Source organism: Ochotona curzoniae, unplaced genomic scaffold, assembly GCF_017591425.1.
Source record: "Ochotona curzoniae isolate NIBS_2020 unplaced genomic scaffold, NIBS_Ocur_1.0 contig_3498, whole genome shotgun sequence".
Classification (NCBI taxonomy): domain Eukaryota; kingdom Metazoa; phylum Chordata; class Mammalia; order Lagomorpha; family Ochotonidae; genus Ochotona; species Ochotona curzoniae.
The window spans coordinates 39,673,424-39,697,766 of NW_024465885.1; the positions used below are offsets into that span (position 1 = coordinate 39,673,424).

The 24,343-nt window shown below is 43.0% G+C and overlaps 1 protein-coding gene across 2 annotated transcripts in view; it reads right to left on the bottom strand.

Moving 5' to 3' along the window:
- Window positions 1-24,343, bottom strand: part of LTN1 (listerin E3 ubiquitin protein ligase 1) — a 69,357-nt gene that overhangs the window by 1,683 nt on the left and 43,331 nt on the right. For both annotated transcript variants that reach the window (XM_040980691.1, XM_040980690.1), the window contains 8 exons: window positions 23,168-23,381; window positions 21,862-22,099; window positions 20,184-20,258; window positions 18,207-18,393; window positions 13,663-13,834; window positions 9,452-9,672; window positions 4,079-4,273; window positions 185-352 (listed from right to left, as the gene is read on the bottom strand). In XM_040980691.1, the coding sequence (XP_040836625.1) occupies window positions 185-352; window positions 4,079-4,273; window positions 9,452-9,672; window positions 13,663-13,834; window positions 18,207-18,393; window positions 20,184-20,258; window positions 21,862-22,099; window positions 23,168-23,381 (1,470 nt within the window). The remainder of the gene's footprint in view (window positions 1-184; window positions 353-4,078; window positions 4,274-9,451; window positions 9,673-13,662; window positions 13,835-18,206; window positions 18,394-20,183; window positions 20,259-21,861; window positions 22,100-23,167; window positions 23,382-24,343) is intronic.

The window sequence follows — 24,343 nt, forward strand, 5'->3', positions numbered from 1 at the left end:
GCGGCAATCACCGGCATTCCAATCAGAAACCCCAGCTGCTCAGAGGCCAGCAGCCACAGCAAATTGCTATGTTTTTAACAGATTTTTTTAAAAATCACTTTTTAATATGCCTCTTATTAATTATAATTAGGAAACCTAAGCACTTAACACGTATCTTCTTTTTCACATGTGTGTGTAGACTCACCAAGCAGGCTGAGTGGAATTTCTTCTTGCACGTTCTACAGGCTTTTTTGGGAAGGGAGTAGTTGAAGCCGTGAATCACTGAGAAGCAGATCATGCAATCTTCAACGCCCTCAAAGCGCTTGTCCACGTTGTTTTTCCATAATGCCAAGCCTTCCATAATACTTCCGTTCTGTGAAGAAGAAAAGTCAAAGTCATACTGTAAACCGAAAGCCACCAATGATATTTTTATTCACTTTCTCAACATTTTAAGTTGTACTATAAAGAACAGAATCTGGCTAATATTTACATATATGCAGTTCTATGAATGCTGGCTTAAAAATAACCTTCCAGGTTTCAGGAATCGTATGGGACTTTTCTTTGTTAAGGCAATCTTCAGGTACCGCACATCCAACCCTAACCTTCTGTTTCTATATCACACTGGCAATTCTTAAAATAGTCCAAATTTCTTCATTAAAATAAATGATACAGTAATCTGTGACCAGCAATTTTTTTTTCAAGATTTATTTTATTTCCCAGATCCATTAGCACGAAACCAGATCAGATGCAGAGGACTCCGTTAGAATAGGATATCCCAAGCAGAAGCTTAACGCACTGCACCCAAACACGAGCCCTTTGGCCAGTGATCTTCGATGCTGCCACTGTAATCACGCATCCATCAGACTGTGAAATTGGAAAGTAAATACTGAGTAGTTCTGACTGCTCCATCAGCTGACTGTTCTCCATCCTTTCCCTTTCCTAGCAGCTCTCTATTCCCCGAGGCATAAAAACACTGAAGGCTGGCCAATTAACCTTGTAGCAGCCTGAAAGAGTTTAAGTGGCTGTAAAAGTCACCTATCTCTCACCTGAAATCAAGAGTTAGGGGCTGGGGCCAAGGCTTAGCAGGAAAAGCTGCTAAGTACAATGCTGGCTTCCCATGTGGACATAGTCCAGGCTGTCCCACTTCCCACCCTGCTCCCTGCTATGTGCCCGAAATAGCAGCAGTACCTGGCCCTGTGGGAGAACTGGATGAAGCTCTGAGCTCCAGCCTTTATGTAAATTTGGGGAGTGAACCAGACAATCTCCGTCTCTCCTACTCTCTGACTCTGCTTTTCAAATAAATAAATACATAAAAACAGTCTTGAAAAGAATCCAGAAATCATTAAACCTAGTTAGCAAAGCATGCTGAAGGCTGAAACGGGCTGGAAGCTTGGCCACCTCTGCCAGTAGGCCAAGTTGTTAACGCAAAACAAAACAGTGTTACTCGACTGAACACTTGACTAGAAAGGAAACAGCTTGAATGCTGAAACTGAGACAAAGTTAGTGATCTGGACAGAAGACCAAACCAGCCACAATATTCCCTTAAACCAAAGCGTAACCCACATCAAGCCTAATTCCCTTCAATTTTTTTTAAAAGATTTATTTTTTATTGCAAAGTCAGATATATAGAGAGGAAGATCCTCCATCCGATGATCGACTCCCCAAGTGACTGCAACGGCCAGTGCTGTACCGATTCAAAGCCAGGAGCCTGGATCTTCCTCCAGGTCTCCCATGTGGGTACAGGGTCCCCAATTTTGGGCCGTCCTCGACTGCTTTCCCAAGCCACAAGCAGGGAGCTGGATGGAAAGTGGAACTGCCAGGATTAGAAGCAGTGCCCATATGGGATCCTGGCACATTCAAGGTGAGGACTTTAGCTGCTAGGCCACCATGCTGGGCCTACTCCCTTCAATTCTATGAAGGCTGAGAGAAGAAAGCTGCAGGAGAAACCAACTCCAGTAGACTCACAGTGCTGAAGGAAAGAAGTGGTCTTTATTATTATATAAAAGGTAAGGCACTGCTGCTTAAAGCAGCTCTGTCAGTGATCCATCCAGAGGATCTAGCTCACAGAACTGCTGGAAGGGGCCAAGTTAAACAACACATTTTCGGTGTAGACAGAACAGTGCTGTGTTGGAAAAAGATGCTGTGCCGATATTTTATGTGAAGCCCATGCCTGGCTTCAGTGTTCAAGGAACGGGCTGAATTTCCCACTAGCTGCCAGCACAACTGGTGACTTGAAGCCAATTCTCACTTCATATTCTGAAAAGGTTAAGACCCTGTAAAATTACACTAAATCCACTCTGCCATGAGGGGAACAGCAAGGCCTGGAGGTCAACACCTCTGTATGTAACACATTCCCTGAGAATTTGGCTTCAGATGAGGAAAAGCAATTCAAAAATTACTGCCTGCTGACCATGAACCTGACCACCCTAGAATATGAGGGAGATGAATATGTTACTTTCACGGCTGTGAAGAAAACATCTATTCTGTAGCCCTACATGGGTCCTGAAGTAACTCTATGAAGTTTATGATTTAAACAATACGTTTCATAAAGCAATAGCTCATTCCTCTTATAAATCTAGGTAAAGTACACTCCCTTCTGGGAAGGCCTGCATCCCAGATGCCACTAAAAACATACTTGAACTATGGGAGGCGGTCAACATTATCAATATTATCAAGAATTTGAGGGAAGTTGACTATAGCTCACTCCCCAAGTGACCGCGACAGCTGGTGCTGCACCGTGGTGACTTTCATGGCATTCAGACTTGAATGGAGGAAGCAACTGCAGATGAGGTGAGAATACACAGGTTAACAGCTAGAAGTGGAACTCAAAGATGTGGCTATGTTGGCACAGTAGCCTAGTAGCTGAATCCACCGGAATCCCATATGGGCACAGGTTTGCATCCTGGCTGCTCCACTTCCCATCCAGCTCCCTGTCTGTGGCCTGGGAAAACAGTGGAGGATGGCCTAAAGCCTTGGGACCCTGCACCCGTGTGGCCCGTAAGACACTCCTGGCTTTAAGATCAGCTCAGTTTCAGGCTCTGTGGCCACTTGGGGAGTAAACAAGCAAATGGAATTATCTATTTTTTTTGAGAATTTATTTTATTTTTATTGGAAAGTCAGCTATACAGAGAGAAAGATCTTCCGTCTTTTGATTCACTCCCCAAGCAGCCACAACAGCCAAAGTTGTGCCAATCTGAAGCCAGGCCAGAGCCTCTTCTGAGTCTCCCACATGGGTGCAGGGTCCCAAGACTTTAGGCCGTCCTCGAATGTTTTACCAGGCCACAAGCAAGGAGCTGGATGGGAAGCGCAGCTGAAGGGATTAGAACTGGCACCCATATGGGATCCTGGCACATGCAAGGCGAGGACTTTAGCTGCTAGGCCACCATGCTGAGCCCAGATGGAATATCTTTATTTCTCCTTCTCTCTGTAAATCTTTCCTATAAGAAATAAATAAATCTTTACAAAAGAAAAAAAAAAAGGCAACTGAATTGTTACAATTTCATAAAAAAAAAAAAAAAACGTTAGTAGCAGAGAAAGGCCTTGTGATGAAGATGCTGTGAGCACTGCTGTAGGACAAGTGAGCTAGAACATTCCCTACACTTTGCAGCAAAGCAGCAGCAGAGTGGGAGAGAACTGACTGCAATGTTCAAAGCAGCTCAGCTGCGAGCCTCAGGGAGCCTGCTGTGAAAGGATGAGCTAACTGACGCAGCAAACTCCACTGCTGTGTCATCTGAAGAAACCATCCAGCACCTCCGCCTTCAGCAGCCACCAGTTCCACCAGTGAGCGGTCACCCACGCGGAGGCAAGACACTCCACAGACAAAACTACATCTCAATGAAGGTTCAGCATTTTGTGATAGCAGCAAAATATCTTGAAATTAAGGTATGTACAATGTTTAATAGGTTACAACCTCTGTGTACGCTGGGAAGCCAAGCGATTCCTAGGAGTTGCTGGATTCTGAGACTCAAGTGATTGCTGCGCTCTAGAGCCCAATGCTAACAGGTCGGAGGTACGCTTGCATTCTCAAACACAAGAGATCCAATCAGGCTCGACTAGTCTTGCCTTAGTGCAGAACGCCAAACCTGAAATGGAACTTTACCTGATGAGTGAGGTAAGTACTTAATTGCAGCATCCAGTTCCTCCACTGCTGGACGGCCACTCCCACTCTCTTGCCACTTTCCACTGTGATGGACCCCAAAGGATAATTGGAAGGCAGCTGTATTATAAGCTCAATGACAATGTCCTCGATGCTGTACGTAGCCATTACTTCTCGAGTAGTAGCTCGAGCTTTCACCTGCAATTCAATAAAGACAATTTTATAACCAAATCCTTTTTTTTTTTTTTCACTCAAGACATTTCTTCTAGACTGACCAGACAAGGACAAAGCAGGAAGACACACTCATTTCTCTGACATGAGATATTTAATAAATAGGTTTAAATCCCTTTGTATATTTATAGTGATTTTATCACACTGAAAAATTTACTTGACAACAGGCTTTTCATTTGAGAAAGTTATGTTTTTGTTGAAGATTATTAAATAAAGTCATTTATGAACAACAGAGAGAATGAATTATTCGTCTCTTCCCTAGCCAGGGTCTCGATTCCACATCTACTGGATCCACCGACCGCCGCGCTCCCCTGAGCTGCAGCTGCTAGGGCATTTCAACCTGCTCCTTCTATTGCCATACTAACACTACAAACTCAACAAGGACACATATCGTGCTTTATAAACTTCTGACTTTCTTATTTCCAGTGTAAAAACCATATTTTAGAATTTTGCCTCCTGCCTTAACCTAGATATTAGTTAGATATAAATACGACCAAACTGGGGCCAGCACAGCAGTTTATCACACTAACCCTCCACCGAGGGCACCTCCACCTGCTGGTTCACTTCCCAAAGGGCCACAAGGGCCGGAGCAAGGCTGCTTGGATGCCAGGAGCCAGCAACTTCCTCCAGACTGCCCAGTTAGGAGCAGAGGACCAGGCCCTTAAATGACTCTGCTCCTGTGTCCAGGCACATGAGCAGGAAACTGGATGAGAAGTGGCACAGCCACGGGAAGGAAAAAAATGGTGATCTCACCTACCTTCCTGTAGCCCTTGGCCCTAATCAGCTATGTAAAAATCATCAAAAATAAAAATAATTAATAATTTTAAAAAAACAAGAAGAAGTGGCAAGCCAGCTCTTCTAGCCACTGTGACTTTAGCCCCATCACAGTGCTGGCCTCGCCTAGTTCTTGTCTCTGGCCTTGCCAGCAGCACAGCAACGCGCAGACCCTGCTCCTGCTCACGTCTACTCCACGTATCTCTGAACTATTCAACTAAATCCAAGTCATATCCCAACAGTCCATGCTACACACCACAATCACAGCAATTCATAAAACAGAACTCTGACCATACTTCTGTCTAAATGGAAACCCTTCAGTGGCTGCAGAGACCAAATGTTTTAGATTTATCTTGCCCAACCTAACTCTTAAAAAATTTATTTATTTTTACTCAAAAGGAAGATTTGCAGAGTGATGGAGAGACAGAAACATCCTTTACGCGCTGATTCACTGCCCAACTGGCACGCATTTGGGATCCCGGTACATGCAAGGTTTAGCCACTAGGCTATCGAGCTGGGCCCCAATTAACCCGTGCCTAAAACTGACTCTCTTGATGACTCCCCTTTGGGAATCCTGTTCTAAATGCTCACTGGATCAGTCATTTCTTGGGTGAAATCAGAGTATCACCTTAGGGGAGGTGTCGGGGCACAGCACTGCTGCACCAGTTCAATGCCGTTGCTATACTCCAACCAGCACCTTGCTAACATACTTGGAAGCAGCAAATGATGGCTACTATATTTTAGTTGCAGTTGTTCGTGAGGGAGACTCAGACTGAGTTTTGCCAGTTTGGCTGCTGTGTGCTTTTGTGATGGTGAATCAGAATGAAAGGTATCACTCTGTCACTATACGATTCAAATAAAATTAAATTACATTTCCATTCCAATGCTGTTTGTTTCTGAAATACTGTTTTCTCCAAATGAAATGTCTTTCCCTGCTCACCCCAAGTGAAGTCTTACTTAAACCCACTCAGCCACGTGAGCATCTCCCAGTGACATCTCAGAGCACTCTCATTGATGTGCCACTCTAGTTCCTAATGCAGGAAGCACCAGTCTGCTCTCTGACAGATGGGTTGTAACTGCCCAGGTGATGGGTATATAGTTTGGTATGTGCCAGCATTCCTATATCGATTTTGAATGGACTAGTCAATGAAAACTATTTGGTGGGTGGATAAAATCATATTAGTATTCCAATGCACGGAATAACTTTGAAATCAGTACACAAGAATCCGAAATGAACGCAATCTGAGAATCAGGATGGCGGAAGAAGGTAAGGACATGTTTAAACAGATGGAGAAACATTAGCCTGGGTGAAGCAGAGAGGGCACATTCGAGGAAACAGAAGAGGACAAAACAAAAGCTGAGGGGACCTGGTGACTGACAGCCACAGGAAAGCAGCTGAGACAACGGGAGGTGTCGCAGTGACCCGTACGCCAGCAGCATTCAGCGAGCCGCGAGAACAAAGAACTGCCCACCTTACTGGGCTGTTTGATTTGGCCAGGACAAGAGACACAGCAGCAGGTCCCAATGCGTGGTGCAGGGACAGGGTGGACTTCACAGCCAACCTGCCCCTGTAGCCCTCAGACCAGAGGGTCAACAGATCAAGAACTCTAGTAGTGGCACATCAAGTGCCATTTTGTACAGTGTGCCAAAGGCATTGATACTGCAGGGACAACACTGAGCTGTGCATGCTCTAAGCTGGGAGCAAACTCACTGAACTCAGTGATTTGCACTGGTCCCACAGGAAAATAATATGAACTTTGGCATTGTATGGGTCAAAATAGATCCATGCAGCCCCCAGACTAAACGGTCAATAGGTTCTGGCAAGATCAGCACCACCAACAACTACCTAGCTACACAGGACACCTGGTGTCTCCCTAATCCTGAGAACTGCTCCAACCAGAAGTGGGAGAAAGGCTGTACAGGCAGTGGTGCAGCCTAAGCACAGTACCACAGGAGGTGGAGACTGGTGATCCAGGAGCTGGGGCTATGATGGAAATCTAATTGAAGAACCCAGCTCTGGAACTCGCTGGAGGGAGTGGCACAAGTGACTGCAAACAAAGAGACATGTACCAAGCACAGTAAGTAAAACTGAACTGTAGACCTGTGGGTGACACAGCTTAGAAACCTGCCCCAAGGAGAAGAATCTGCTAACCAGAAGTACAATGACCAACAGCAAAAGAAGAGACCAATGAATATTACTGAAGATTTCCTTGAAAGGAGCAAAAAGCCTTTGCCAATCTCAGAGTTAACTGAGGAATAGATCCAGAAAATGAAGGATACAGAATTCAAAACACTTGTTATAAAGCTTCTTATCAACAAGAGGCAGTAATACAGGAACTCAAGAAATTTAAGGAATGTGTCACACAGGAAATGAATTAAATGGAAGCTGATACATCAGAAATGAAGAATACATTAGAGCAAATTAAGAGTACAGTGGAGGGTCCTAAATTCGGCAACCCTGTTTCCCTTCCAGTTTCTTGTTTGTGGCCTGGGAAAGCAGTTGAGGATGGCTCAAAGCCTTGGGACCCTGCACCCACGTGGGAGACCCAGAAGAGCTCCTGGCTCCTGGCTTCAGATCAGCATAGCCCCAGCCACTGTGGCCACTTGGGGAGTGAATCATCGGATAGAAGGTCTTCCTCTGTCTCTCCTCCTCTTTGTATATCAGACTTTGCAATAAAAGTAAGATAAAATAAAAAGTACAGTGGAAAGTCTCCAAAATAGAATGAATAAAGCAGAAGAAGGAATCTGAGAATTGAAAGATATTTCCTGTCACCAGGGGGAAGCAAACAAACAAAAAGCTGGAAGCAGAGCTGGATCAAGCTAAAAAAGTACACAAGAATTGAAAGACATTATTAAGAGGCCAAATATAAGAGTTATGGGAGTCCCAGAAGGTGCAGAGAGAGAAGCTGAGTTTACAAATGTATTTAATGAAATAATAAGGGAAAATTTCCCTAATCTGGAGAAAGAATTGGGAAACAACATCCAGGAGAGGCATAGAACTCCCAACAGGCTTGACCAAAAGCGATCTTCATCACAACACATGATAATCAAGCTCTCTTCATTCGAACATAAGGAAAAGATTTTTAAATGTGCATGTGAAAAAAATCAGCTGACATATAAAGGAATGTCAATTAAACTCACAGATCTCTCACAGGAAACTCTACAGGCCAGAAGAGAATGGAGTGACATATTCCAGATTCCAAAAGAAAAAAATTGTTGGCCCAGGATATTGTACCCAGGAAAACTTTCTTTTGTCTTTGAAAATGAAATAAAATTGACAGTAAGAAGAAATTAAAAGAATATGCCTCTTCCAAGCCTGCTCTACAAATGAAACTTAAAGATATTCTCTTCACAGAAGAACAGCACCCACCAAAATGAAAGACAAATGCAAAGAACATTCCAGTAAAATAACAACAGAAGACTAAATCAATGAACAACCCATTCCTAAAATAACAGGATCAAATTACCACCCATTCATATTAACCGTGAATGTAAATGGCTTAAACGCATCAATCAAACATCATAGATTTGTAGAATAGATTAAAAAAGCCATCTATTTGTTGCCTACAGGACATATATCTCACCAACAAAGATCAGCGGAAACTATATCTCATGGATTTTCAAGTTTTTATTTGTTTTAGTTTCATCTCTTCAGAATTCTCTTATTAAAGTCTTCATGACTCATAGATCACACAGTAGCATCATTTTCTTCAAGAAGGTTCTTGATCTTCTTTTTCATTTCTTCAGGACACATTAGTCATTCAGTAGCGTATTATTTAACTTCATGGTGTTGTTAAAATCTTTTTTTCTCCCTGATGTTGATTTTGTTTTGTGACTTTTCATTTAAGGTGAGGTTTAGTAACTGTGTAATGGAGACTATCATATCTAGTAGCATGTTATTTAACTTCATAGCATTGTAAATTTCTATTTTTCTTCCTGTTGCTGATTTTGTATTGTGATTTTTCATTTAAGGGGATGAACAGTAATTATGTCATGGAGACTATCATGTCCAGATGTGAGGATACAATGTAGTATGCATCTCTAACGCCAGACTAAAGATGGACTCCCAATGAAACTGTTAACTCTATCTTGACAATAGCATGCTGGACATATGACTGTATGAAGAACTGAACTATTCTATAGTAATAATATAGGGGAACTGAGTGAGAGGGGAGGGGTTTGGGGAAGTGTCTATGGAACTGTATTGCAAAATTCTAATAACAATAATAATAATAATAAGTAAAAAAAAAAAAAGAAAGAAAATAACACAACTCCCACATAATCTTAACAGCGGACGTTTTTGTGATGATATTCACAGAAGCCAATTTAAACAATATTCAAACCGCTTCTGCACATCAGGCCAGTACTTACCGCCATGCCATTAAGCAGCTGTGTACTTGTTTGCACAGAAGATATTTCTTGAAATGAAAGAACATTGCTGACATACTTGCTTGTAAATCTATCAACAATATTGAAAACACGTTTCTCACTGCTGTTCCACCACAGCCTAACCATGGCTGGCAAGTCTTTTAATGTCATATGATACACTGAACAAGCCAAGTGTGGAATATGGTATGGAAGAGTTGCTGTTTCTAAGGAAAAAAAAAAAAAAACAAATTCTTAAGTTTAGGAATACTATTCTTACATAACATTTTATGTTTATTTACATCTTTTTGCTGTAACATTACTACTTTCCTTAGAACATCTTAATACTCCAACAACCCTGTTACAGCTAATAGGACAAAGAGTTTCAAAGCAGAACCGTGCCAGCACCCTCCAACACATTCAAAATGAAAAATAAGAGGACAAAGTTTGATAGAGCAGCCAACTTGCTGCTCTATCAAGCAAGTTGTTGGGATGTTGTGATGTTGTTACTCACGGAAGCACCTATTTCACATCTCAGCTACTCTTGCTCTGATCCGGTTTCCTGTTAATGTGTCCGCGAGCAAAGAGCAGGAGAGGCTCTAAGTACGCAGGTCGCTATGCCCTCTCCAGGACATCTATATGGAATTCTGAGTTCTTGGGCTTCAACCTGTTCTATCCTGGGCTGCAGCGGGCATTTAGGGAACCACCCTGCAGATTAAAGAGACCTTTCTCCCTGCCATTATAATATTAAAGGAAATAAAATTTGGCGGCATGGCCTAGCGGCTAAAGTCCTCGCCTTGAACATGCCAGAATCCCATATGGGTGCTGGTTCTAATCCCCGCAGCTCCACTTCCCATCCAGCTCCCTGCCTGTGGCCTGGGAAAGCAGGTGAGGACAGCCCAGTGCTTTGGGACCCTGCACCTATGTGGGAGACCCGGAAGAGGTTCCCGGTTCCAGGCTTCGGATCGGCATAGCAACGGCCGAGGCACTCACTTGGGGAGTGAATCATCAGACGGAAGATCTTCCTCTCTATGTATATCTGACTTTGTAATAAAAAAATAAAATAAATCTTTAAAAAAAAAAGAAAGTAAAAGTTTAAAATATATATATATAGGAATGGCAAAAGAAGTAAAAACAGGGAAAATGTCAATACCACTGACCCAGTCTTCCTAGAAGCATTCTATGTTTCCTATAGGAAGCAGCGATCACACCCACTTCTCCCTGACACTAGACCCTTCCCGCCCTGGCCAACGATGCAAACATCATCTAAAACAATAATAAGACAAAGACCTCATATAAAACAGAACACACATGCAAGGGTAATTCGGTTTATATTTATACATAAACAATTGAATATCATTCAGTCATAAAAGCAAATGCAATTCAGGGTTAGGGAGTGAACTAGCGGAACGAAGACTCTTTCTATCTGTCTGTAAATCTGCCTTTCTAACAAAAATAGATTTTTAAAAATCCTGCCATTTGTGGCAAAACGAACACAACTAGAGGAGATCCTGTAAGCGAAATAAGCCAGACCCTAAAAGACAAACACTACAAGTTCCCCCTTATACATGCATGGGAGTTAAAATTCGAAAAGACACATCTGCGTGTACGGGTGTTGCTATCAAGGCAGTTTCACAAAGCTTTATTGTAGGGACCAGTGCAGTGGTGTATTGGCCAAAGTCCCCAGTGGGTGCTGGTTCGGGTCCTGGCTGCTCCACTTCAGGTTCAGGTCCCCTAGGAGCCTGGGAAAGCAGCAGAGGATGGCCCAAGTGCTGGGCCCCTGTGTCCACACAGCAGATGCAGCAGTTACGGGTTTCTAGCTTTGGATCAGTTCAGCTCCAACCATTGTGAACATTTGGGGATCTGTCCCCATCTTTTTAAATCTGTCTTCTAAATAAGTAATCTTCAAAAAAAAAAAAAAAACCTTCTTTTATAGCTTTGTCAAGCCAGTTATACACTGCTATAGAGTCAATGATCTGTGATTACTTTAAAAGTTACTGCATATGAGTGAAATGGTCTTTATTTCATTCAGTTACAGCCACTGCTTAAATTTCCACAGTCTTTATTAACTACAGTCTTTATTAACTTTATCAACTACAGTCTTTTTTGTTTTTGTTAAATTTTTTATTAATTTAAAATTGCTTTTTAGATTCGTTTGTACTAGAAAGGTAGATTTACAGAGATCAGGTGAGTCAGAGAAAGAAAGATCTTCCTTTCGCTGGTTTTCTCCCCACATGGCTACAAAACCACAGCTGAACTGATCTGAAGCCAGGAACTTCTTCTGGGTCTCCCACACGCATGCAGGGTCCAAGGACTTGGGACCATCTTGTGTCACTTTTCCAGTCAATAATCAGGCAGCTGGATTAGAAATGGAGCAAAAGGGCCCAGGCGGTGGCGCAAGTGGTTAAAGGTCCTCACCTTGCACGCCCGGGATCCCATATGGGTGCCGGTTCTAATCCCGGTCAGCCCTGCTTCCCTTCCAGCTCCCTGCCTGTGGCCTGGGAAAGCAGTCGAGGACGGCCCAAAGCTTTGGGAACCTGCACCCGCGTGGGAGACCCAGAAGTGGCTTCGGATCGGCATAGTATCGGCCCGTTGCGCTCACTTGGGGAGTGAATCATCGGACAGAAGATCTTCCTCTCTGTCTCTCCTCTGTATATCCGCCTTTCCAATGAAAAAATAATAAAAATAAATCTTTAAAAAAAAATAAAAAAAGAAATGGAGCAAAAGGGCCTGGCACAGTGGCCTAATGGCTAAAGTCCTCGCCTTCAACGCGCCAGGATCCCATACGGGCACTGGTTCTAATCCCAGCAGCCCTGCTTCCCCTCCAACTCCCTGCTTGTGTTCTGAGAGAGCAGTCGAGGACAGCCTGAAGCCTTGGGACCTGCACCCATGTGGGAGACCTGGAAGAGCTTCTGGCTCCTGGCTTTGGAATGGCGCGGCAACGGCCGAGGCGGTCACTTAGGGAGTGAATCATCTGATGGAAGATCTTCCTTTCTATGTATATCTCTGACTTTGCAATAAAAATAAATATATCTTTTTTTTTTTTTTAAAGTGGAGCAACCAAGACTAGAATTTGCACCTATATGGATATCAGCTCTCGAAGGCAGAGGGTTAAGCCTAATGAGCCACCACACCAGCCCTCCAATTTACAATGTTCAAACTCAAAAAAAGAAAAAAAAAAAAAAAAGGAAGCAGAGAAGCAGGGAAAAGGGAATGACATTACGGTCTTAAAGTTGCACATACAAACCATAGTGAATCTTACAAACTAATTACAATTATAAAAAAAACTTTAAAATGTTTAAACATTTTTGAAAAGCTTATTTTGGTGCCCCGGGCGGGCATTATAGCACAGCAGCTCGAGCCAGTGTTAAGGCCACCTGCACTGGGCCCAGCTTCTCCACTTCCCCCGCAAACAATGGTTCAAGTACGGGAGTTCCTGCCATTCGTAGGCGGAGACCCGGACATGATCCAGGCTCCTGGCTTTAGCCCGGCTCAGAGCTGGCAGCGGTGGCCACTGGGAGGGTGAACCAGCACAGGGAGATCTCAAATGATTTCTTTCTCTCATTCATTCATTCATTCTGCCTTTTGAGTAAGTAAATACATTATTCAAAAAAAAAAGTTTAATGTGAAAAAAAAATTTTAGAATCCTCACACTGGTTTTGCACAGTGAACTTTTTGAGGATCCTAGTAGATTAGGAAAAGAAATTTGGCCTCATTTATGTTCTTCAGAGCTCATGAAATGCCGCTGCAAAGCTCCAAAACACTGCCCTCAACCCTCGCACGTGCAGCCCTGCAGACAGGCAACCCAGCAAAACTCCCCACTGCTGGTCGGTTGTTTAGAATGCCGTTTACAACTAGATGCAGACATGCCACTGTCCCGCTAAGACCTGAGCGCATCTTTTATTCGCCTTTGTTTTCTCAACTGAAGACTACTTGTTTACAAGCCTGTAAAATGTTATCACCTAACAAATATTTGTTTGTGGGATATGAGGCAACATTCTCCACGTACTAACCCTCAAACATTTATTCAATAGTTCTTTAGATCTTATCCCAAGATTTAAATGTTTGTCCTATTAACAGAGATACAGAAAGTCTTCCATTTCAACATTCTTACAGTTGGGGACCATTTGGGATCATTCTTCCAAGCTCCAGGGACAGGTTTCACGTAACCTGGCGTGAACCTAATTTCCAAGACGGAACACACAGAGCTTACCGACCTCTAATACTCAGCTGGAGCTCCTCGGTAAAAAATGTCTTCGGGTCCTTATTTGTGGCCTCAACAGCTGTCTCTCCGTAAGTGGGGTTTTCTGGCATGAGTCGGAACAGGTGGTACAGCAACTTATTCAAGCTCTTCGTTTTGCGAAGGTACATGGAATAGAGAGCCCGAAGCTAGTGAAAAGGAAAAGAATTGGATGATGAAACCAATTGGATCAATACAATCGGTGGGAAAGAACAGACAAACGTATAGCAGATCTTAGAACAAATTACAAAAGGATTTGACGATTTACAATTACAAGGAAAGTTCTAAAATTCCTGTCACTCCCATGTTTCAAATGTGCCATGTCACACGGTACTATTCCTTCCATGACATCCTGTTCGTGCTGACGTTATTAGATATATGCTTATCACAACTTTCTCATATCATCTCCCAGGTAATACTCTTACCTTGGCCTGGAGTCTCTCTTTACAGCATGAAGAAAATCCACTCAACCCTCCCCAAGGAGGACTCATTACTCTCTCCCCAAGACTTCCAAAAAGAATGTCATTTCATGGCTGAGCTCTTTCTGTATCAACTGGTTTTAGGGCAGGGTACAGAAACTAGTAGCCCAAAATGTCTTGGGGTTTCCTCACTGTTGTTTAATCAATCAGAAAATTTAACATGAAAATATGAGTTTCTATTTTCTCTTTTAGGAACAGGAGAAAGCGGCACCGCTGGGTGTATTCTGGCGTGCTTGTACCTGTCGTCCCTCAAGAATGGAGCTCAAATTCTTCACATCGGCTTTCTAGTTCTTCGGTATTTTATCTGCTTAACATAATGTCTTGCATCACAGCATACACCTCCTCACAGTACAAAGATACCACTAGCTGAATATTATGAAAACTCAAATACATGGATCAAGCCATGGTAGCATCTGGAGTTGATTCTTAGAATACATTGATCAAAGTATCTTCATATTAAAGAAATCAGACTGATGCTACCTTTACTGAGAAATCAAACTGAACATCATCAGTAAAAGGGCACAATGACATGCACCTGCAGAGGTAACGCAGGCTCACGAGTGCAGGAAGTACTCTTGCTGAAAATAATCACGAGGAAACGGCAGAGAACTGAAGAGTACGGGACACTCGACATAACAGCTGGCTAACAACGAGAGCGACAGAGGAGTTATGGGGTATCGCCACAAGCGCAAGTAAATGTACTATAAGCCTTGCCTGCACCCTTCGTAGAGAAGGAAATAAAGCTAGAAGGACTATAACTGTGATAAACCAGGGAACTCCAAGTCCTACTTAGACAAGTGCATCAAAACTGCATTCCTACGCTACAGTTTTACAGGAACGCGGCCTTCTCCTCAGCAGATACATACTGAGCTGCTTTTGGTAAAGCATCACATCAGTGTGTGTGCCTTACTTTTAAGCAGAGCAGCAGAATAAAAAGCATGCGTAAATACAGTACCATGTGAAAACGTGTGATGGTGAAATGTATGATGGTGTGTGACTTCTCATACAGTCACTGAGTTCTAGCTGCTGTTTCTTTCTTTTCCAAAATAAAAACATTGGAACAAAAAAATTTTTCAATAATTAATTAGGTATTATCAATGGTATCTAAAAAAACACACGAACATGACTAGAAATCGCACAGCCAGGTATACAGGAGAAGCCGAAAGCTTGCACATCAGTGTTAACAGCAACCTCAGACACTAGCCAAAAGTAAAAATGACCCAAATGTTCGTGAGCAGATGAAAAGATAAACATAATGTGGCACATCCATACAAGAGAGTATTACTCAGGTACAAACACACACAGTGGGGCTGGTGTGTGATGTAAGCATGTTAAGCTTCCGCCAGCCGCGTTAGCATCCAACATAGGCACCAGTCCGAGTCCCAGCTGCTCCACTTCCACCGAGTTTCCTGCCAATGGCCTGGGAAATCAGTGAAGGACAGACCAAATGCTTTGTCCCCTGTACCCACACAGGATGCCCAGACGAAGCTCCTGGCTCCTGGCTTTAGGCTGGCCCAGCTCTGGCCACTGCAGCCATTTGGGGAGTGAACCAGTGGATGGAAGATCTCTGCCTCTCCTCTCTGTTCTAACTCTGCCTTTCAAATAAAAATAAAGCAAAAGTGTAAAATGTCCAAAAAAGAGAAATCCACAGAGAAAGAATTTAGTGCTTGCCCAAACCAGCAACACTAGCGAGGAAATGGGAAGTGATTGCTCCAAGGTATGGGCTGGTTTGGAAGATGCTGAAAATGTTCTAAAATTAGATCGTGCCCCAATAGGAGCATAACTCCATGTATACACAGGGTTTTCAAATGTTCAAGGAGAGGGGCCCGGCACAGTGGCCTAGTGGCTAAAGTCCTCACTTTGAATGCACCAGGATCCCATATGGGTGCTGGTTCTAATCCCAGCAGCTCCACTTCCCATCCAGCTCCCTGTGCGTGGCCTGGGAAAGCAGTAGAGGACGGCCCAAAGCCTTGGGACCCTGCACCTGCTTGAGAGATCCAAAATAGCTTCCTGGCTCCTGGCTTCGGATCAGCGCAGCACGGGCCACTGCGTCTTCCTGGGGAGTGAATCAACAGATCTTCCTCTCTGTCTCTCCCCCTCTCTGTATATCTGACTTTCGAATTAAAAAAAAAAATAAAAACTGAAAAAAAAAAAGTTTATGGAGAGGTTTTTCCTCCCTTGGAGTCCTTCCTGTCACTAATGCAGGAGTTCTTTTTTTTTTTTCCTAAGTAAATCATACTTTTCAGACAAAAATTTTTTTTTAATTTTTTAAAAAGTTCATAGAATCTGCACATTAGGAAAAATGTTTTAACTAAACTAAAACAGTTACTTTTAATTCCATGTATCATGAAATTTTTGAAATACCATAGTATATTAAAAACACCAAATTGTACACTTTGAAATGGTTAAATCTTAAGGTACATGAGTTGTATCTCAATAAAGAGCATGCTCTATCTCATTTTACACACACACTTGTACACACACACACTGTACACACACACACTCTCACCAGAGTTTGATTTCTCGTTCAATCTCATTTTTCAAGTTTGTTGGTTTTTTTTTTTTTTGAGAATAGAATTAAAACAGTCCATAATTTAAGGCTAATTTAAGTTTTTTTAAAATCCTCTAACTCAGGACTCATCTAATGAGTATTACTTATTGAATTATTCCAGCTTTTGTATTACTAATTCAGTTCAAATTTCAGGCTCCACATTAAACTTTGTGCAAATCTTTGCAATTCTGCCCACATGCTGGCTTGATAACAATGATACGTGTAAATTCTGATTTCTGAATGACAATAACAAAATTAATACAAAAATTCACAAACTTTTGCAATTTTTAAAAGAGATTAACAATATTTTAAGAAACAAATACATGGGCCTGGCACAGTGGCCTAGCAGCCAAAGTCCTCGCCTTGAACACGCCAGGATCCCATATGGGTGCCGGTTCTAATCCCGGCAGCCCCACTTCCCATCCAGCTCCCTGCTTGTGGCCTGGGAAAGCAGCTGAGGATGGCCCAAAGCCTTAGGACCCCGCACCCATGTGGGAGACCCAGAAGAAGCTCCTGGCTCCTGGCTCTGAATCGGCACAGCACCGGCCCTTGCAGCCACCTGAGTGAATCATCAGATGGAAGGTATTCCTCTCTGTCTCTCCTCCTCTCTCTGTATATCTGACTGTTCAATAAATAAATAAATAAACAAACCTTATAAAAAAGAAACAAATACAAAAGTTCAACAAGAAGCTCTCAAAATACATCAACAAGTAAAAAGTTTACATCATAAATATAAGTTACAGATAAGCAGAGAAGCAAAGCAAATCTAATGTGACCCGTGATTTGATTTTCCTCTTAGAAGGTTTAATGCAGTGTAAGTTGAAATAATTGGTATGACTATGATCAACAATACAATTATTCAAAGATTCTGAAAAATCATAATGAAAACGATGCCTTGAGTTTTAAATGACATTTTAAAATATGAACTGAAACTCACTCTTTTCTGTATTGATTTGTTTGAAGAAAGCACACCATCAGACTAAGTCAATCAAAACTAGGATGAAATTTTAAGTGAGGATCTCCTTAAAGCATGGCTGGAATAGTTCCAGCTTCTTTCTAGGCCACAAACTCTGCCTAAACAAGGGCCAAGAGAGACACCTAGTGGCCGTTTTCATAATTTGGGCTATTTTCATCAGAAAAGCATTTCGAATTGTACAGGTGACTTCACTTGTCTTTCTCCAATTTCATGATTTCCAAACAATGTAAATCTGCACTTTCATCAAATGAAATCTGTTACATCAGGATCTGCTCCTCACAAAATGTTTAAGATTCGATTCTTCTGAAATCATTATTATGAAGGTATTGGGTAAAAGTTTCTGCAACAGAATGACTCTGCCATTGCGACCAGCTACATTTCACAGATCAATCACTTTGTGAAACATGCAGGGTGAAGCAACAGTATTACATCGAACTGGAAGGCATTTCCCCCTGAATGACAGTGATGGAGATACACGCTTGGACAAAACTGCCAAAAGTTGTCGCATTATTTACCTGAGATGAAGCGGCTTTAAAGAAAGTAAGTATTAATTTCCAAGTCAGGAGGTACCCCAGAACGTAACAAAAGTCTTCACTCAGTGGCTTGATAGTAACTATCTGTCCCACAGGAATACACCCCAAAATGTTTTCTAGTAAGTCTTCTTGTTTGTTAAGGACAGACATCAGCACTCCCGGTGGAGACCTGAGAAGGAAGGATTGAACACCACAATGTTCGACAAACTGATAAACATGCACAAACTGCAAGTGCTGCACAAACTTATTCCTCTGTTTTCCAAAACGCTTTGAACAGTTCCCCTGTACAGATCCGATTTATCTCATATAATGCCAACTGTTGGATCTGAAAGCTATGAAAGAAAAACACAGACCCTGGGGGCAGGTGCCATGGTATAGCCCACTAAGCCTCTGCCCGTGGTTGCACATTCCATGCAGATGCCAGTTTAAGTGACAGCTGCTCCACGTTCGGTCCAGCTCCCAGCTGGTGGCCTGGGAACGCAGCAGAGGATGGCCCAAAGCCTTGGGATCTCACACCTGCGTGGGACATCCAAAGAAGCTCCTAATTTCAGAGCAGCCCAGCCCCGGCAATGACAGCTATTTGGAAAGTAAACCAGAGGCTGGAAGATTTCTCTTGCTATCTTTGCTTCTTTAACTGTTTAACCCAATAAAAATACATACATCTTATATATATAACTCTGTAGGTAGTACTTCAAGACGACACTTCTAGAAAATATCTATTTTAACTTTGCAAGACAAACCATGTGCCCAGAGAGGCCAAATGAGTAGTTCAACAGCCAGTCAGGAGAGCCTGACATCCAGCACGCCCTGTGCCATCCTACGAAGGACAGAGAGAGCAGCAGAGGCACCTGGTTCTATCTCCGCTTTACTGCATACCTGGCAGTATTGTGTATATAAAAAGTACTATAACCAAAACTATAAATCAGAATGATCAATAGCAAATACACACTTTTAAGAAAATCATTCAACTAACTCTTTTCACATTAACTCATTCACAGTATTTATGGAAGTAAGATGAACACACCAGCTTCTCAAATTTCTTTCCTATGATTCTCTAGTTTGCTTTTCTCCTTTCCCGGGAATGTTCTTTCTTCCTTGAGACTTTCCTGCCGTCTGTAGACAGGCTTTCTCGAAACTTCCAGCCCAGGTCCTTACCTGCACCATCTCCTTCTCACACACCATGTCTCTCTATTCCATTTCCGTCCCAGGGGACAGTAGATCTTAAGAATCACAGCTCCCAAATCGCTTTCCTTTCCACTCTGTTTCTTTCTGTAATTCATGCTTCCCAGTACTGTTTCAATCATAGAACTCATCTTCTACCAAGTAATGCCCCACAATTTAGAAAATGTCATTTTAGAACCATTTATTCTGTTGCTCCCTGAAATCTTCCAGTTTCACTTTCAACTATACCCACCCTACCCGGTAAACACCGGCTCATTTCTCCTTTCATTCAACAAATGGGCACTACCCATGAGTCTTCAACAGATGATAAACTGTACTGGGTACCGGGTACCTACAGTCAGCAGCAAGAAACAAAAATTGTGCCTTCACAGACGCACAAACAATGTCAAAGGGTAAACACTTCACCAGTGCATCCCCAACATCCTGCACACGGTGCTTCCTAAACTTGTTTGATCTTTCCTGCCTGCTGAAGTACCACGCTAAAAGTTCAGCCCAAGCATCTCTTTCACAATATAACGTCTGTGTCCATTAACCGCCCCAGCCCACCCTACTCCTTTCCGGTTCTCAACATGCTAACTTCTCCTTGTTCCTAAAAACTGTCATATATCTTCTCCTACAGAGCAAATGCTACATGACATCTTTTAGATAACTGAAAAAGAACGTATCCTCTTGGAGTTTGTTTGGCTTCAATCTTTTAAAGACACCATACGATGAGGCAGATTATAAGTATTTAATAAACCAAATTATTTAGGACAAAAAATAAAGGAAAAACCTTACAAGGCTGGTTCTTCTTCATCATCTCCATATGACTTCAGATTATCTTGATCATACTTTGGCAATTCAGGCATCAATCTGGAGATTAGAAAAACAAGTATTTCATATTAAATTGTTCATTGTTAAATATATTTTTTTCCTTATTTATTTTTATTTGAAATGTAGATTTACAAAGAGGAAAGAGAAAAAGAGAGATTTTTTTTTTTTAAGATTTATTTATTTATTGCAAAGTCAGACATACAGAGAGGAGGAGAGACAGAAAGGAAGATCTTCAGTCCGATGATTCACTCCCCAAGTGAGCGCAACGGCTGATGCTATGCCGATCCGAAGCCAGGATCCAGGAACTTCTTCTGGGTCTCCCACATAGGCGCAGGGTCCCAAGGCTTTAGGCCATCCTCTATAGCTTTCCCAGGCCACAAGCAGGGAGCTGGATGGGAAGTGGAGCTGCTGGGATTAGAACCGGCGCCCATATGGGATCCTGGTGCGTTCGAGGTGAGGACTTTAGCCGCTAGGCCACTGCACCAGGCCCGAGAGAGAGATCTCCTATCCACTCACTGGTTTACTCCACAAATGCCCATAATGGATAGAGTTAAGCCAATCCAAAGCCAGGAGCTCTTTCTCGGTCTTGCACCTGGGTTCAGAGAGCTGCATGGGAAGTGAAGCAGCACCCACATGGGATACCCACGCTGCAGGCAGGGCAGCCCGCTAAGTCAGGGCTCAGCCCCACTGCTAAATGTTTAACAGCAGGGCCTGGCACCGTAGCCTGGTGGCTAAAGTCCTCGCCTTGCACATGCCAAGATCCCACTGGGTGCTGGTTCTAATCCAGGTGGCTCTGCTTCCCAGCTCCATGCTTGTGACCTGGGAAGGCAGTCAAGGATAACCCAAGGCATTGACTTTGAACCCTGTACCCACGTGGGAGACCCAGAAGAAGAAGCCCCTGGCTCCGGGCTCTGGCCATTGCAGCCATTTGAGGAGTGAATCAGTGGACAGAAGATCTTCCTTTCTGTCTCTCCTCCTCTCTATACATACCTGACTTTCCAACAACAACAAAAACTAATAATAAATAAATAAAACCAGGAAGAGGTAGCTATGATAAATACATACGCACTAAAGCTAGGGTATCTATCTATTTTTAAAACATGCTTAATAGCAGAAAGATCAGTACTTTTTTAGCAATGAATACATTTTCTATTTTTCTAATTGGTGTACTTCTTTTATCGGCAAGTGACTGCTTTAAATGGTATTTTTCTTTTGAAAGGGAGTCGGCCCAGCAGAGAGCACAACCATGGAAATGTGTTTGTACTGAAGGTAAATTTTATCTTTTCCCTGAAAATGTTTTATTATGAAAGCATCCAAATATGTAGCATTGAGGGGAATCCTACAGTGAATCCATAAGCGCCCATGTTGTATAATCTATTAAGATTGTAACAGGTGACTTATAGGCAATGAACATATTTTCAATGTGAGTTTTGTAAAATAAATATGTGTGGCCTGGATCATCTAAACATAACTTTATGCAGAGAACAACGACCTGAAGTACCACGTGACGTGGATTCCTAGGTTATTTATTACACTTTGTCTCTATTTGTACCCTGCTACTTTTTAATTTAAGATGAAAATGTAAACACGCATTCTGCTGTTTTTTCCCAGACTGCTGTAACACTGATTCAAGAACACTTACTTGTACAGCATGTGATACACAGCGATCTGCACGGGCCTGGCTCGGAAGAGCAGTAACGGCACCAACGTATTCAACACGGTCTGCAGACACTCCGGTAAGTTCGTTTTTTGGCCAGTAACCAGTTTTGCAGGAAGTTTGTGACTCAACAGCTGATCCTTTGAAATATACGTTAGCGTTTCACACATGGGCCTCAGCATCGCATTCTTAAAGGATGTTTCCGACAAATCTTTGTTTTCTCCTGGAGACGAAAGGGAAACATTCAGATCTCACAATAAATTCAGTAATACAGCTCAACCAACTCACACAATCACAAGGAAAAACAGAATTATTCAAGCAGTCCTAAGAGTAACTAAACACACATTTCAGTTCACCTCAAGTAATGACTTTAATCGCAATCTTTAAAAAGCAAACGACTGGGCCCGGCGCGGTGGCGCAAGTGGTTAAAGGTCCTCGCCTTGCACGCCCAGGATCCCATATGGGCGCCGGTTCTAATCCCGGCAGCCCCGCTTCCCTTCCAGCTCCCTGCCTGTGGCCCGGGAAAGCAGTCGAGGACGGCCCAAAGCTTTGGGAACCTGCACCCGCGTGGGAGACCCGGAAGAGGCTCCTGGCTTCGGATCGGCATAGTATCGGCCACTTGGGGAGTGAATCATCGGACGGAAGATCTTCCTCTCTGTCTCTCCTCTCTGTATATCCGCCTTTCCAATTAAAAAATAATAATAATAAAAATAAATCTTTAAAAAAAAAAATAAAAAGCAAACGACTGTTCATCAGATTCCACTTATCATGCCATCTGAATTATTATTTTTATAATTCATTTATTTATTTGAAAATCACACCTACAGAGAAATATCTTCTATCTGCTGGTTCATTCCCCTGATGGCTGTAACGACTGTGACTGGGCCAGGGCAAAGGCGGAGCTTCCCCCCATCTCCCGCACTGGAGACAGGGGTTCAAGCACTTGGGTCATCTTCCACTGCTTTCCCGAGGCCGTCAGCGGGGAGCCGGGTTGGGAGCAGAGCAGCCGAGACTCAAACTGGGGTCAGAGTGGATGCTAGTGTGCGGCAGGCACTTTGACCCTCTACACCACGAGGCTTGCCCCATTATTTTACGATGGCCTTTGGATACCTGACTGCTTTGAATTTCTTCTGTAAAAGCATACATGATGCTTCTAGGAAGTTGTACTTTCTCTACTGTCTCTCTTTTTCCACTTAGTACAGCTTGATTTAAACCACTGAGATTTTTGTTCTGAATTTTTTAATAAGTCATTTTTAATAACAGTCTCATTCTCACGCCCCTTTTCACTTGCCTGTAACAGTCACCAAAAGAGGTAAGAACAAACTGTGGATGCCTCGGGAGAAAAATTCTTTCCATTCACTGATTAGATTTACAGGAAGGTTGCCAGCGGTGTCCGGAGTTACGGAATCAAAGAAGGAACTGAGCTCGCAGGCCAGGTCACAGCTGACACAGGCAAAGAGCTGGACGAGGGGGACGCAGTATAACGCCTGGTTTTCATTTGTTGTCTGTGGAAACAAGAAATAAAACAGGTAAGCTGGCCTCAACTGGAGCACTGCAGATGAAGGCAGTAAAGAGAAAAGCCTCCTCCGTTTCTAGGAGTTAAAAAGCAAAAAGCACCTGAAGTGGAATTTGTAGTCTATATACCAAGACAACTGCTGGGAAAGAGTCAAAATCTAATGAACAATTTATTCTGGAATCCCTTTTGTAAATTGCAAAACAACAAAAGAAAATGTATTGCCTACAATTTACCAAGTCAGACACATTAAAAACATATTCATGATTTTATCAGCAGCCTATACATTGCACTTTATTGTTTAAAAACAACAACAAGGTGGGTCTCAGGACTAGGCATCTCATGCCTGGATCCCAGATGTTAGCCACCATGTGCATGTGGTGAGCTGTCCCCGGGCCTGCCTGGGCTCCAGGGGCTGCTTCCTTCGGGGTGAGTACACCCGGGGGGAGGTCTCCGGGAATGGGCAGCTCTGGAACCCGCCTGCCACCTTCATTGGACAGTGAATGGAATTGGGGAGGGGTGCGACCTTGGGCCTGGGAGTTTAAACTTCCAGCAGCCTCCCGGCTGCTGGGTCTCAGGACCGGGCGTCTCATGCCTGGATCCCAGACGCCAGCTACCACGTGCACATGGTGAGCTGTTCCCGGGCCAGTGCACAATTCGGTGCCAGGCTCCCGGGCACTCCTGGTGGCCACCCGGTCGGGGAGCTCTGGGGTTTTGGTTCTTTGAGTTGCTGCTTAGTTAGCTCCAGGTTGAACCCATTGTACTTTTAGGACATGAAGCATTCGTAAAGATTCCCATTGGCAATAACTATTCCTTTATAAAACTTGCAATCATTGAACAATGCTGACCACCAAATACGAGTCCATTCAGAGGCTATCGCTCATGGCTTGTCCTGCAGAATCATACCATGTTACCTAACATGATGATGGATCAGGAGAAGGGTCACATTAAGTA